Raw genomic sequence first — 16,272 nt, 5'->3', positions numbered from 1 at the left:
TGTTTTTGTATCCGATTCGCCAGAATTTTATTGAGGATTTTTGCATCTAGGTTCATTAGAGATATTGGTCTGTAGTTTTCTTTCTTTGAGGTGTCTTTGTCTGGTTTCAGAATCAGGGTGATGTTGGCCTCATAGAATGAATTTGGAAGAGCTCCCTCTTTTTCTATTTCCTGAAATAACTTGAAAAGTAATGGTATTAATTCTTCTTTAAAGGTTTTGTAAAACTCTGCTGTATACACATCCAGTCCTGGGCTTTTCTTGGTTGGTAGTCTTTTGATTGCTTCTTCTATTTCATCAATTGATATTGGTCTGTTCAAATTGTGTGTATCCTCCTGACTCAGTCTGGGCAAATCATATGACTTAAGAAATTTATCCATGTCTTCACTATCTTCTATTTTATTGGAATATAGGTTTTCAAAATAATTTCTAATTGTCTTCTGTATTTCTGTAGCGTCTGTTGTGATATTGCCTTTTTCATCCCATATGTTAGTAATTTGAGTTCTCTCTCTTCTTCTCTTCGTTAGCATGGCTAAGGGTCTGTCGATCTTATTTATTTTTCAAAGAACCAACTTTTAGTTTTGTCAATTTTTTCAATAGTTTCTTTTGTTTCCATTTTGTTGATTTCCACTCTGATTTTACTTATTTCTTGCCTTCTGCTACATTTGCTGTTGTTTTGCTCTTCCTTTTCTAGGGCTTTGAGATGAAGTGTGAGCTCATTTATTTGTTGGTTTTTTCTTTTTTTGAGGAATGACCTCCAGGCGATGAATTTCCCTCTTAAAACTGCTTTCATTATGTCCCATAGATTCCGATATGTTGTGTCTGTATTTTCATTTATCTCTAAGAATTTTTTGATTTCCTCCTTTATGTCTTCTGTAACCCATTGATCATTCAGTAACATATTGTTCATTTTCCATGTGATGTAGGAATTTTCCTTCCTTCTTTTATCATTGATTTCCAGTTTCATTCCATTATGATCAGATAAAATGCATGGTATTATCTCCACCCCTTTATATTTACTGAGGGTTGCCCTATGGCATAATATATGGTCTATTTTTGAGAAGGATCCATGTGCTGCTGAGAAAAAAAGTATATCCACTTGATGATGGTTGATATATTCTATATATGTCAGTTAAGTCTAGGTTATTGATTGTGATATTGAGTTCTATAGTTTCTTTATTCAACTTTTGTTTGGAGGAGCTGTCCAATGGTGAGAGAGGTGTGTTGAAATCACCCATAATTATTGTGTTGTGGTCTATTTGATTATGGAACTTGAGGAGAATTTGTTTTATGAACGTCGCAGCACCATTATTTGGTGCATAAATATTGATAATTGTTATGTCTTGTTGGTGAATGGCTCCTTTTAACAGTATATAATGTCCTTCCTTATCCCTTTTGATTAACGTAGTCTTGAAGTCGATTTTATTCGATATGAGGATGGCCACCCCTGCTTGCTTACGAGGACCGTGTGCGTGGTATATTTTTTCCCAACCTTTCACCTTCAGCCTGTGTATGTCTTTTCCAATCAGATGTGTCTCCTGGAGGCAGCATATTGTTGGATTTGTTTTTTTTAATCCATGTTACCAGCCTATGTCGCTTTATTGGAGAGTTTAAGCCATTAACGTTTAGAGTTACTATTGATACATGGTTTGTACTGCCAGCCATGTTTGATTATTTATCTTTTTTTTTTTTAATTTAGTTTGTTTCTCCATGATTAGCTTTCCCCCCGCCCTCTGTCTTTACTGAAGCACTTCCCACTGATGGTTTTGGTTATTGTTTTTCATTTCTTCCTCGTGTAGTGTTTTGCTCAAGATGCTTTGCAATGCTGGTTTTCTGGCTGTAAATTCTTTTAACTTTTGTTTATCATGAAAGATTTTTATTTCGTTGTCGTACCTGAAGCTTAATTTTGCTGGATACAAAATTCTTGGTTGGCATCCATTGTCTTTCAGTGTTTGAAATACGTTGTTCCAGGATCTTCTCGCTTTCAGCATCTGTGATGAAAAATCCATTGTTAACCTTATTGGTTTACCCCTGAATGTAATCTGCCTCCTTTCTCTTGTAGCTTTTAATATTTTCTCTTTGTTCTGTATATTGGATATCTTCATAACAATGTGTCTTGGCGTTGGTCTACTGTGATTTTGTATGCTCTGTGTCCTGTATGCATCTACAATTTGTATATCCGTTTCCTTTTTTATTTCTGGAAAGTTTTCTATACTTATTTCATTCAGCAGGTTGCTCATTCCCTTGGTTTGAACCTCTATACCTTCCTCTATCCCGATGACTCTTAAGTTTGGTTTTTTTATGTTATCCCATATCTCTTGGATGTTTTTCTCATGATTTTTTACCAGCCTTTCTGAGTTGGCTAGACTCTTTTCAAGTTGATACATTTTGTCTTCATTATCTGACGTTCTGGCTTCTACTTGCTCCACTCTGTTAGTGATACTCTAATTTGAGTTTTTAATTTGGTTTATAGTTTCCTTCATTTCTAGAATTATTGTTTGATTTTTTTTATAATCTCTATCTCCTGATAAAGATGCTTAATTTCTTCTTTTATCTGTTTATGTAATTAATTTTGAATGTGTTCTTTCACTGTTTGAATTTGCTGTCTCATATCCTCTTTAAGGTTCCATTCCATCTGTCTAAGGTCATCCTTGAGTTCTTTATTTGACCATTTTTCTGATGCCTCTAGGTCCTCCTGAATATTTAGGCTGTCCTGCATTGTTTGTACTCCTTTTCTTCCTTGCTTTTTCATGCTGCTCATGTTACTTCTTTTTCTGTTTGACTGCTGAGTTACTGTTTACTCCTATAAATTTATGTGATGCTGTCGCCGCCGGTTTCAATGGAGTTATCGCCTCCGCCGCATTCTGGTGACGTCAGTTCTCTGCCATGGTGGTATCCCATGCAAATGGTGACAGTTTGTTCCCTTTGCCGGGTGACCAATGCAATGGGTGGGTCCTGACTGGCTCTCCCAAGCCCCGTTTCAATCCTGTGGCCACTGCCTATGAAGGCTCGGTTGGCATTAACCTCCGTAGTTTCAGAAGGGCCAACCAGTTGTTTCAGCGGGATCGTTTAGTGCTGAGTCACAGCAGTTTGTCTGCGAGAAGCAGGCGAACGGGAGCTTGAATTCAGCCGATCCGGGCTCGGTGTGTGTTCTGAGAGGCCCAGACTCTTCGCCCCAGATCCACGTCAGCTCAGCATTGCCTAGTGATCCTGAGCAAACAGCATTTAGATGGTTTACGACTCCCTATGCCCGCGCAGCTGAAGAGGTCAGAGACTTGATCTCTCTGCGCCCGCTGCCATGTTGGATCATAGCTTAGCTATTGTGAATTGAGCTGCTATAAACATTAATGTGGCTTGCATGCCACATTCTATTGATAAAAGCAAGTATAAGACCATCCCAGACTGAATGATGTGGAGAAATAGAGTTCACCTTTGTGTATACTAGGATGGAAGGAATTTTGGGCTATCAAACAATCTATCACTGTGTGTGTGTGTATATATTATATATATTTTATTTATATTTTATATTTATATTTATATTTCCTGACTAGGAAATCTGGGCCCCAGAGGGGGCTTCTTTTTGTCTGAACTGTGTCACCATTTCAAGCTGGTGCTTATCTTAGTGATACTATTATCTCAAAAACTTTAAGTTTCCATGTTCCAAAAAATGATATCCATAATTATTTTTCAAACAAACTTCTCTCTAATTTGAGTGGCTCAGATTTCTGTGGGAAAACACCCTGGAAATTCTTAAAAATTCTTTTGTCTAGCTCAGAAGGCCTACTATGCACCACCTTAAATATTTTTGAGGTCTTAATAAAGGCTTGCATAGCCACACTCTTGATGCAGTCTTTACTCTGAGGCCTTATCCCATTATGAGACTCTTTTGCTGACTGGAAAAAATCAAAATGTTGAACAGTTTTATTTTCTAACCTGGAACATCCTGATTCCTCCTATTTTCTCTAACCTATTTGCAAACTGAGAAATTTGTTCTTTATCTCTTTCTCTTGTCATCTGCAACTTAAAAAATAGTTGATATTTCCTTCATCATTCCAGTAGGAAGTCTTCTGATCCATATCTGCAAGGTCATTAGGATATCTTCTATTTTCTATATAACTGCAGGTGATAGTTTTGCTGGTTATTCTGCCACTGGATAACAAGGTTCACCTCTCCCCAGACTCCAATAGCAATTTCTACTCTGGTTCCCGGCTTCACTAAGTCTCTTCATCAACCTCCCAGATTCTGCTCACCAAACAATCCCAAAGTCACTGTCAGGGAGTTTTCTTGGGACAATACATGTTTTTTCAAGGTATCAGTTTCTGTGATGGTCATCTTTTGTGTCATAATAAAAACCCACCCCCAACACTAAGTAGCCTCAAAGAACAACAGTTTGCTGTGTGTCAGCTGAGCAGTTCCTCTGCTGGGTCACCTGGGCTCACTCACAGCTGCTGCAGAATTGACAGCTGGGAAGTCCAAGATGGCCACCTTTGGCAGTTATTGCTGGCCAATGGCTGAGGTGCCTCAGTTCTCCTCTGTGTGGCCCTTCACTCTCCAGTAGGTTAGAGCATCCTCCTTACATACTGTTCTCAGAGCAGCATTCAGAGAGAAGGCAGAAACTGCAAGACCTTTTGAGGCCTAGACTCCAGAAATTTTACATCATTTCTACTACGTTCCGTTAATCAGAGGAAGTCACAACACCAGCCCACGTTCAAGGGAATGAAGAAATAGACTTACCTCTGGATGGCATATGTACCAATGTTACCACAAAGGCACATACAATAACATGAGGAGAAGTTAAGCAATCTGTCATAGGAGGCAACACAACATGTCTCTTACTTCTATATCCCTAGCGCCTTAAAGGGTGTCTAGAACACGAGAAATAAATATTTGTTGAATTTATAGTTGAATGATACTAAGTAGGTACTGGAGATTCAGAGAAGAAAGGTCGTTAAACATAAGACAAAAAGTATTTATAAGGTCTAGTCATGTTTCTAATCTATTCTTTTCAGAATTCTATTTTTATAACCAAGATTTGCTTCTATTCAAACTCTAAATCACTTATGTGTGTATTCATCAAATAGATATGTTTTAGAGGCCACACTATGTGCCAGCTCTACTAAACTATCAATTAAGATTAAAGACCTTGCCATGAGAGTCTTTCCTACCGCAGTGAGTACAACATTGGTTACGTGGAGTTTCCCTCCACCCCAAGGATCACACTTAATCCCTGTAAGTTCAAACAGACAGTGCTGAACTTCCTAATCCTACGCTGTGCAGACTGGGAGGCGAGAATGATTTCAGGCTTCTTTACAATAACACAGGGTAATGGTGATTCCTATTATCCTTATTATAAACACTTTGAGATAGTTACACTGCAAGGCCAATCAGATCTACTCTGGACCTGAGGATATTCTAATAGTGTGTCCCACATCCTGAAAAAAACATGCTGTTTCAATTTCTAGTGGCCATTCCTTTTGTCCTTTTCATGGATACTCAACTTCCTCAAGGTGATCTGCTGGATTCATTTACAGAGATTTCCAAGCCATGGATAGCTCGTGAAATGAATTTAATGGATTGGACTGGACTAAAGTATTTCTATTCTGCTGGTAGAAAATATCAAAGTACAGTGCATATATGTGTGAGTGTGTTTGTGTGTGTGTGTGCACATGCGCGTGTGTGCATGTATTTGAGCACATTGAGACTCAATGAAAGATTTATTTCATGATATAGATCATTTTCAAAAATTTTGAAAGTTTCTGTTTTAGAATAACTCTGAGGCAGGGGAGCTTCTCACTCATTTAGGGACAGGAAGTGGCACCCTGAATAATGGACTTTAGCAAGGAAGTAGATTCAAATATGCAAACAGGGTCTCAAAACAGCCAGGAATCCAGACTTTGAGGAACAGATAAGGACAGGAGTTTAATGAGACCAGTTTGAATCTAAGGAACAGAAGCTCCAGTCCCATGGACAGCCTTTATCCTCACCACCTGCCTAAAAGCCCACCGTGCAAAGGAAAATAGGGAGGTGCTTCTAGGAATCAAGTCTGACATTGACTGCAGCCTCTCAAGCATGGTATTCCCAGAAAACCCCCAAATCAGTGGACAAAGGACATTCCAACTCACATTGTATTTGACCCCATAGGAAGGGGTGTATCTGCTTAACTGATCAGGGATCAGGAGTGTATACCTTGACAGTGGGTGTCCCAGCAAGAATCCAGACACAGGAAGTAACTACCACTTCTTTTTCTCCTCCATCCAGTCTCACAGACAGAGAATGTTAGAGTGGAGGGTCTTTGCAGAGCATCCAGGGTACAGCCTAATCAAAACAAGGCACAACCCATGATGTGGGGAGGTATCTGGTGTCATGTTTAGGAAGATCACTGGCTGAGGGGGAGTACTGGAGGGGCCAGGCATGGTCTGCACTAACACAGCAGCAGCACAGTGAGAGTCAAGATGGTCTGAAGAGTAGAATTGAGGTGACTTGGTAGCAGATTGCTTGTGGGAGGTGGTGAGATAAAGTTGCTTTTGAGTCACTGTGCTTTTCAGGAGAGTCTGAGGAAAGATTCACTGTGCCAGTCCTTGTGTTTTCTTATTCTGAACCATATGGACAGTCAGAACCGGTGGGTGTGACTGGTGTGAGTAAAGTGGTCCTTATGCTTGGTACATGTACAGTGGCTGAGGCAGCAAATTCACTTACCACTTTTGCACTGAAGATTTCCTGATCTCTCTGTTCCAGTCATGCATATTCAGTTATTTAACTTATGTCCTCACTTGGGCACCTCAGACACATCTCAACCTAAGATAAAGCAAGTATATAATACATGGATCTGCCATTACAATTTTGTACATAGTAATTTCACTATGCAGAAAGGTCTCTGTGTTCCACGTACTCGTTACTCCCTCTCTCCCCTAACCCGACAATTGATCTTTTTCATTGTGTCCAAAATTTTTCCTTTTACAGATCATCAGATTGTTTGAATCATACAGCATGTGATATTTTCAGATTGCCTTCTTTTGTTTAGTAATGTGCATTTAATGTTCCTCCATGTCTTTTCATAGCTTGACAGCTCATTTCTTTTTTTAGTGTTGTGTAATATTCCATTGTCTGGAGGTGCCAGGGTATATTTATCCATACATCTTTTGAAAAACATCTTGGCTGCTACAAAATTTGGGCCATTAAGTATTAAAGCTCCTCTAAACATCCCTGTGCAGATTATGTGGACAAAAGTTCTTAACTCTTTTGGGTAAAGACTAAGGAATATAATTGCTAGATCTTGTGATGAGAGTGTGTTAGCTTTGCAGGAAACTCCCAAACTCTCTTTCAAAGTGGCTGAATCATTTTTCACTTCAATCAGTAATAAATGAAGTTCCTGCGGCTCCACATTCCAGCATTTGGAATTGCAGCATTCCAATACCAGCATTTGCTACTGTCAGTGTTTTGGGTTTTCGCCATTCTACTAAGTGTATGATGGTATCTTGTTTTAATTACTTTCCACCCCTTTTCCACACTACCCACATAGGAAACCAGTCTCTTTCATTGATGGTTTATGCTATCTATATTTCTTTTGCACAAGTAAGCACACATGGGTATTTCTTACCTTCATTTCTTTCTTACATGAAGAGTAGCATAGTTTGTTGTTTTGCACTTAAGAATAGTTATTTTGAATCTGTTTCTGAACATATTAATTGGATAACCTGTTTCATTATTCAGTCTCATTCTCTCCCTCTCTCTCCTTTTCTCTGTTGTCTTGTCTTCTCATGAGCCCATATATTTTTCATTGAGTGTCAAACATTAAATATAAAAAAACCATAGAAATAATTTGATGCCTTGGATGATATTAATTTCTTCACATTGGCTTCTGGAAGGTAGGAGCACTAGCAGTCTCCAGTCACCACAATCCAGTTCCCAGAATGGAGATGATACGAAGCTGGCTTCAGTCCTAAAAGGATCACCTTTCCTTCTATGGCACAGCCTTCTTGAGTCCCAATCCAAAAGAGCGCAGTTAGCAGGTTCTGGTCTGCATGTTTTGTCCCCCAGACCTTGAGATATGTACCCCTAAATGCCTTGCTCAACAGTCCAGGTTGCTGAGATCTTCTGAATCTTGGTTCTTCATTTTTTCTGCCTTGTTAGCTTCACAGTCCCTTCCTATGGATTGTTGGTAACATTCTATACAATATTTCTGTTGTCTTCATTGGAGAGCATGTCTCCCTTCTGCCATTACAGAAGCAGAAGTTCCCTCACTGCTTTTTTACTTTGAAATTGTTTTTTAGTTTACATTTTATGCTTAGTTCTTTTTTCAAATATATTTATTCTTTTCTAATATTTTTAATTTCTTTTGCATGTTTAATCAATTGGTGTGTGTATACTAAATCCTGGGAGATCTGATCTTGCTATATGTTCATTCCGTTTTGCTCATGGTAGCTTGTGCCCTGTGCACATTACAATTTCAGACCATGAAGCCATTTTCAGAGGACCCTTTTGTGCATCCTGTTGAGAACATGTCACACTAAACCAATATTGTCTTTGCTATTATGAGGCATCCTGGAATATCATATCCTGAGACCAGATTTTATATGTTATCTCCTATGGATTAAGAATAAATAAGTACCATGCATATGTCTGTACTTGTCCACTGGACTGAAAGTAAAAGGAAGTGAAGAGGAAAAGGTTCAAGGACAAAATGGTCATATTAAAAGATACTTCCTATTATAACCATTGCTACATGTGCAGTTTTATTTACCAGTGCTGTGTGCACAGTGGACAGGTTCTTATGTGAAATATCTAGTCCTTGGAGATATTTAGAAGTAATAGAATACAAAACTTTTCATAAATTCCTTTTAAAATTTATGGGAATCACTGTGTTTGGAATTGTTAAACCATCTGAACAGTAAAAAATAAACAAAAAAAAAGAAAAAAAGAACAAATACCAAATCCACATCGGGCATAGAAACTTTGGTTTCAAATTCCCATGGAAAACTAGAATTGCCCTATTATATAGTAAATTTTAGACAAAAAATATTCTTCCCCTTTTTGTCTCTCCAAGAAACATCCAGGGAACAACATTCTAAAGGCCACTCTGCCTGTGTCCACAAGAGACCCAGTGAAGACAGTGAGGGACACAGGCGTCTGGGAGTCTCCTCGCTTGAGAAGACCAGAGGGGAGACGGCTGGTGAGCAGCGGTGTGAAAGAGGCAAAGGCGCACTGAAGCAGCCCTCCTGTATCAGGGTGGCTGGGCCTGATGAGAAAGGAGAGGACCTTCCACAGCAGGATGGCCACCGGAAGCCCTGCAGGCGGCATGATGCAGCCCCCAAGGCCAGAAATACCCCCCAGAAAAGGCGCCTTCAAGAGCTCAGAGGAAGGTGCTCCCCGGCTGGTTCCAGCCGGCCTGGCAGTGCCAAGGGGGAGGTTGTTCATGCTGGGCAGAATCCTCTCCACCATCGCACACCAAGAAACAGAGTGACACAGGACAAGCTCCCAGGAGGGGTCTATTTAGATTTGCCACAGAGCACAGAGGAGATGAGGTCAGGAGCCAGGAAACTGGGGACACCTACCCTGTCTGAGGATGCTCAGTTATCTAAGGACATTGATCCAGCATCTGGACCCCTCTCTGGGCAGAGTGTGAATATTGACCTTCTCCCTGTAGAGCTCCGACTGCAGATAATCCAGAGAGAAAGGACTAGGAAAGAGCTGTTTCGCAAAAAGAACAAGGCAGCCGCAGTCATCCAGCGCGCCTGGCGAAGGTAGGAGTGTGAAGGGCTGCCACCTCTTTGGTTCTTCCTGTGCTTTGATATTTTTCAGTGAATTCCATGTGAGGGCATCGTAAGGCCAATTTTATGGAGCTGGACATGAAATTCACACATGTATATCCTAGTAATTTACATACTACTTGGCCTCCCTGATCCTCAGTTTCCTCATCAGTAAAACAGGATTTAACAGTTGCTGCACCTATCCTGTTTATATGGTAGGTTACTGGAATGAAATAATGTGTGCTTTGTGAATTCTCAAGCACTTAGCACTACACACATATTTTATTTTTATTAAATTACTCCAAATACCTAAACCAAGATTTGGATATAGTGAAGTGTCTGAAATTTATTATGAAAATGTGTTTGAGCATCTACAAACTCAGTACAGGTTAGATGCTAGGAGTTGGGATGGAGGCTATCCTAAGAGGCTGGGGCAGTGTCCCAGTATGATAGAGACAGACACCTCTCCAGAGGACCACAAAGGTCCTTTGCTACAAGTTTCCACTTGTCTCATAATCTCCTTCACACTGTAGGCCCCCTCTGGGCCTCAGTCCATATTAGGCCTTATAGTGATGACAGTGACCAGGGAAGGGCTGGCCCATCGCTGACTGGTGGGAGTTACATGTCCTCCATCTCTGAGGAGAGGAAGATTGATGGCGTGGTAAAGCAAGTGAATCTCTACAAGCCCAGTGTGCCAGGTCTCCAGGCCCACACCCAGAGAAAAAGGAAGAAGAGGCCCAGAGAACACTACTATTGGCTGAGAAAGAAGAGAGCAAGACGAATTTGTGGGAGGTCCCAGGAGAGGCCAATAGGAATATCACGCCAAAGAATGCCTGACCCAGAGCTGGCCGATCTGGTCTAGCTTGGAATAATGTGTACTCATGTCTGTTTAAGCACATGGGAGCTCCCAGCCACACCAGAAGGCCATCATGACAGACATGGGGGTTTCTGTATTTTAGATAAGCAAACCATTCAGGAAAAATGAGCTATGTTTGTGGTGCAGACCCAGCATTTGAATCTCCGTTTGACTCACACTGGAGGGCCTTCCCCTGACATTAAAGTGAGTTCTTGCTGTGGTCAAGATGGTGGCAGTGGAGGCTAGCCTCCTGCTCCTCACCTGAGAGCAGGCTAGAGAAGGGCTGCCTGGAGGTGCTCACACACACCGAGGGTTCAGTCCCAGCGTGGGGTGATGCTGTTATATCTGCCATGGTTAATACTAGTAGTTATTTAACATTTATTGGGCACTTGTGCAAGTACTGTTCAAAGTAGTTTTATAGATATTAATTCCATTCTCACAATTAACCCTCTGAGGTAGTTACTATTTTTGTCCACATTCCAAAGATGAGGAAACTGAAGCACAAAGAGGTTAATCAACTTAACACTATAGAGCTAGTAGGTGCCAATGCTGACTTTGAGTCGAGTCTCCTTCTGAAGCTGCAGGAGGGAACATCCGTTGCTCCCCTCCTTGGGAAGCTACACTAGGACATGCACTACCATCAGGAGGGACTTTTTGTTAAGTATTTTGGCTGACACCTGGGATCTAAACAAGCTGGCAAGGTTTGCCTCCCCAGGCCCCACAGCTGCTCCCTAGTTGAAATGTCTCCCTCCCAGACTGTTCTCTGACTTCTTTGAAGAGTCAGGAGCTGACAGGTCCTGTCAGTAAGTATCCAGACTAGCAAATGAGCCTTCAGTCATTCCTCACAGAAACAGTGGGCTGATCGTCTGGTGCGCCCATCTGGAAGGGCAATTACCCAGGCCCCCTCCGGCTGCACCATTGTGCAGTTCTCAGAAACATCAACTCCCAAAGGGCCTCTGGGATGCCACATGTTGTGGAGTACTAGATCTGGAGGGTGAAAACACTTTTGTTGATTCTATTATATTTTAACTATATTTTCCATTTTAACTATAGGACCCAAAGTGCTGTCCTGGAACTGTGTGTCTGACACCAAAACAAGGAATGGTGAGGGACAGCATAGGGGATAGGTCGTGGCACTTAGTGTTCAATGAATGGATTGTCTTTATAGGAGACATGAAAAGGACGGAGAAAGTGAGCTGGAAAATAGGCATCAATGGGTGAGCAGATTGACCTTGGACCTCAAGAAAATGAAACCTAGTCTGAAAATTAAGTGTGAAGTTTTATTACCAATTAAGACTTGACTATTATAAAAACTAAAATCAGGTACTGGACAGGCTAAGCTGGAAAGCTGCTGTTCAAAACATCACCTAATATGTGGAAGCCCCTTTCTGTCCGCTCTCTCCAGCATATTCTGAGATAAAGAAGCAAGGATAGACTGGACAGCAGGAAGAGCCCTGACCCCATGGACTATGGGGCATGTTTGAATTTCCCACAGTCCAGGGGCATCTGTTCTCCTGAAGGAGGGAGAATGAGGCCTGTTCCTCTGCCCCAAGAACCTTAAGAGTTTCCTGGATGCCAATCCAGTCTCCATACCAGAGCTGATCGGGGGAGCTGTGTCCACTAAAAGCTGAAGCTCCCCACAGTCTCAACCAGTACCTGGGCCTCCCCAAAGTGCAGAGGGTGGGGAGACACCCAGCACCTCTAACGTAAGAAACCATTATGGAACAGCAGTGCCCCATCTCTATAGTTCTCTAATACTGGCCATTTAGAAAGGTGGAACATATTCTAGTTGAGGGACACTATGATTTGTCACTCTCCAGGAAAAGAAAGGAAGAACCATGTTGGTTGCCGAAATCAGCCTTTGGTAAAGGAGGCAGGGCTGCACCAAGCACTGCAAATATTTAGCAGACTTGAGAAGACTCTCTCCCATGTGGTGTGTCCTAGCATCATGCATGGGCCTGCTGCTCCTCTAGGCTCGCTGGGAGTAGTAGATGCAGTGCACGGATGCAGCTCTCCCTCACAGGGTTCCAAACAGTTGCGCTTGTCAGTAAGTTTGGGTACACGTGGGATAAAAACCATCAAGTAAAGACTAGATGTAAATACTGCCATCATTCCTCTGTCCATCTTTCCCCACTCCAAGCTCCACTCCCCAGCAGAATGTTCTTAGTAAAAAAGCAGCTTTTACCTTTGCCACTTTTTTTTTTTTTTTTGGTACTGCAGATTGAACCCAGGGGCACTTTACCGCTGAGCTACATCCCCAGCCTTTTTATGTTTGGAGACAGGGTCTCCCTAAGTTGCCCAGGTTGGGCTTAAACTTATTCTCCTGCCCCAGCTTCCCAAATCACTGGCTTTATAGGCATGTGCCATTGCACCTGGCTGCCACTCTTCTTTAACCCTTTGTGAGTCCCTCCATTATGTATGGAAATCAGACAAAGTCCTTAGCAGTGTTTGGCAGTTGGGCCAGATAGTACTGATGCAGAATGCTGGTTTCTGCTGGCTCTAGCCGTGTCACTTTCTGTGTTACTCTGCTTTTCTGAACCTTGGAAGGTCTGCCTCACAGCCCCTTAAATCACAGGGAGTGTGCCTGGAATGCAGATCTTCAACAGATGCCGGCTCCTTCCACAGTGCAGCCAGCCTCACGTCCGTCCATGCTGATTCTGCTGCCCAGAGTGCCCTCCTCTGCCTGGGAAGCTCCTACACACAGCACAGTGCACAGCAGCCTGGGAAGCCTACCAAACCATCACATCTGTCCCCATGTGCCCAGCTCCTAGGTTTTGCATAGTGTTTCTCCCTGAGGGCAAAGACTCATCTGATGAATCCTAGTTCAATTAGTATTTCATGATGGGAAGAGATAGAACTCAAATTCAATATGCCACCTTTGAAATCAGGAGTTTCACAAGTACTGTTCCTAAAGCTTCTAGGAAGCTGAAAGAAGTTTGCTCTTCTTTATACTGTGACCTTAAGCCTCTCCTCTCCTCCGGCCCCACCAGCTACCGGCTCAGAAAGCACCTGTCCCACCTGCTGAACAGGAAGCAGCCTGGAGCTGGAGACGGGCACAAATGGAGCCGTGAGTGCACATCATTGCTCCTCCAGGTTTGGAGAAGAGAACTGGAAGTAAAGCTCCCAAAGACTGTGGCAGTCATCAGGGTTCCCAAGAGCCCATCCAAGGGCATCTCAGGCACCAAGTCTACCAGGCACTCAGTGCTCAAGCAGATCTATGGTAAATGTCCTTCTGGGCTATGTAGTATACCACCTGAGTGCCACCCTCAGAGTGCCACGGCAGAATCTGAAATAGGATTTAATTACACTGGGCACACCACCATTCAGAAAGCTTCCTTATTCTACTTCTGAGCATAAAATTTTAGCACCCCATTTATTGCCTCCAAGCAATTCTGGGTCATACTTGGTTTCATGAGGCATTCTAGCTAGCATCACAGCTCAGAGAGCCTTCCAAAAGATTCTTCACTAGGCTCCCTGGTTGACAGTCTCATCCTTTGAACCTCTCCACAGCTCTGCTCGAGTATTCCCCAACTTACGTTACCCACTGGGACAACTCCAGACTCATACCCTGTCTGCCTTGCCTTGACCTTTCCTATGTTAAGGTAGTATAGGGTTGCTCATCTATGGAATGCCTGAGACCCATCCACTATAGTGAATACTTGTTCAGCAGATAAATTGCTGTAAACAGAAGCATTTTTAGTTCTGGAAAGAGCTCATCCAAATAAACTTAGCAGAGAACAGTTCTGGCTAACTTCCTACCAAAAAAGCCAAGCACCTTTAGAAAGATCTTGTGTAGTTCACGCAACAAAATCTCAGGTTTTGGCTCTGAACCTACACGATACAGATTGAGCAGCCCAAAATTTCAGACTTGGGATCGGAGATTAGGAATGCCCATCCAGTAAAGTCTATGCAGTTGCCCCTAAATCTGTAAAGCTGCTGCTCCCAAACATTTCAGATAAGGAACAATCTGCACTTCCATGCCATACCTACTGTATCTTGGTAGCTCAAGCCCTTTCCTCAATGAGGAATTCATAATTTGGTCAGGCCACACTGCTATTGGTCAAAGATAGATGACTGTTGTTGGTTGATTTCAGGTTGTTCTCTGGAAGGAAAAGTACATCATCCTACAAGACTTTCCAGAGCCCCTCCTGCTCTGCATCTCAATTCAGGTAAGGCATCATGAAGCAGGGGGAGAGAACATGTGAAGGGTTTTTCTTGTTTCATTCCCAAATACAGGAGACATTAGAAGAGAGGTGGCCAGGGTTTCCAAAGTCATTTCAAGAATGCAGTTTTCTTATCCCCCTTTTATGGGATTATCACAGCCAATATATGTCTCTATGAGGCAAATTACTATTTTTCTGTGCAGAGGATAGAACCCAGAGCCTTGTGCATGTGAGGCAAGCACTCTACCAACTGAGCTATATCCCTAGCCCGAGGCAAATTATTTTCACAACTGAAAGCTATTAACATTACCTTCAGTAGAAACAATAAATGGTAGCTATCACTAATCATTTTTACATACTTTTTCATTTACAAAAATACTTTCTTCAAATCAATGTTGGAAGTCCTTGGCCCATTTGGTGTCAAGAAGATCCTCCATTTCCTTGCCAAAAGTGGGAAGAACACCATAAACAGGACACTGCACTCAGGCTCAAAGGTACACTTTCATTCGAGAGCTCAGCAGCTTTCTTTGCAGCCACAAGACAAGAGAGTTTTACTTAGTGCCCCTTCCTTCACGCCAGCATTAAAAATGGGTGATAAGTTCAGTGCTGTCAGCAGCTAATGCCAGGTCCAGTGTATCTCACAGTGGCTATGGCAACCCATGGCCCTGACCCTGATCCACACAGTCATCCTGCAAGAACAGAGTGCAGCTGGGAAGGTGAACAATGACTGTCAGCATGAACTTTAGCATTCATTTAGATTTTGATGAGGGGAAAATCTGGAGGTGGGGGGACAGAGTAATTACTGCCAATCCTTTAATAAGTTAGGTAACTCATGTAACCCAGGCAGGCTGATCAGGGAAGTGGTGGGTGGGATAGTAAAAACTTTCAAAGTAATCAAACCTCACAGTTCTATGTAAAAAGGCCTTCTTTTTTCTTGACTGAAGAATATTTCAACAGAACTGTCAGAACTACCAGAAAGTTTCATCTATATAATATTAGTAAAGATAATCAGATCAGTTTTAATTCTGACTTAAGAGAGAAGCAAATCCAGTACTGCCAGAAATTCTTAAACAACGAATGCGTATGAAAGGTTTTTAGTGAGGGTACAGAGTAAACAAATTCAAAGCATCTTAATGGTTTATTAGGACTTTACATAATAAGCATCTTGTTTGTCCTGCACACATTTCTGACTGGTTTGAAATCAGAAAAGAGAATCTTTCCCTACCCTGAACTTGGAGGGAACATACGTTTTGTCAAGGCTAAACCCACCTACATGAAGCATCAACCAGTTAATGAAGCTGGTCAAGCAGAGCTACTAGGTACAGTTTAGCTGTAGTCTGTTTTATATAGAAAACATGTCTACAAATGAAATAATATCCATAAAGTGAGTGTGACTTGGATATATACACAAGTTTGTGAATTTTGTAATCAAGTAACAAACCAAAAGAGAGAACATTAACTTTGTTTTTCACTTTGAATTAAAAATGTTAGTTCAGGGCTGGGCATGTGA

At 41.9% G+C, this 16,272-nt stretch overlaps 1 protein-coding gene across 5 annotated transcripts in view; it reads left to right on the top strand.

Annotated features, from left to right (window-relative positions):
• Positions 1-16,272, top strand: part of Invs (inversin) — a 163,665-nt gene that overhangs the window by 130,365 nt on the left and 17,028 nt on the right. For 3 of the 5 annotated variants that reach the window (XM_046457231.2, XM_058578134.1, XM_058578135.1), the window contains 3 exons: positions 9,041-9,737; positions 13,590-13,819; positions 14,694-14,768. In XM_046457231.2, the coding sequence (XP_046313187.1) occupies positions 9,041-9,737; positions 13,590-13,819; positions 14,694-14,768 (1,002 nt within the window). Of the gene's footprint in view, positions 1-9,040; positions 9,738-11,652; positions 11,817-13,589; positions 13,820-14,693; positions 14,769-16,272 lie in introns of those variants that run through there. The other 2 variants (XM_046457232.2, XR_006854587.2) reach the window with 2 other exon arrangements.

Source organism: Marmota monax, unplaced genomic scaffold, assembly GCF_021218885.2.
Source record: "Marmota monax isolate L192 unplaced genomic scaffold, Marmota_monax_Labrador192_F-V1.1 WCK01_AAM20220418_F8-fsc00069, whole genome shotgun sequence".
NCBI classification, from domain to species: domain Eukaryota; kingdom Metazoa; phylum Chordata; class Mammalia; order Rodentia; family Sciuridae; genus Marmota; species Marmota monax.
This window is presented reverse-complemented; position numbering and strand designations above follow the sequence as displayed.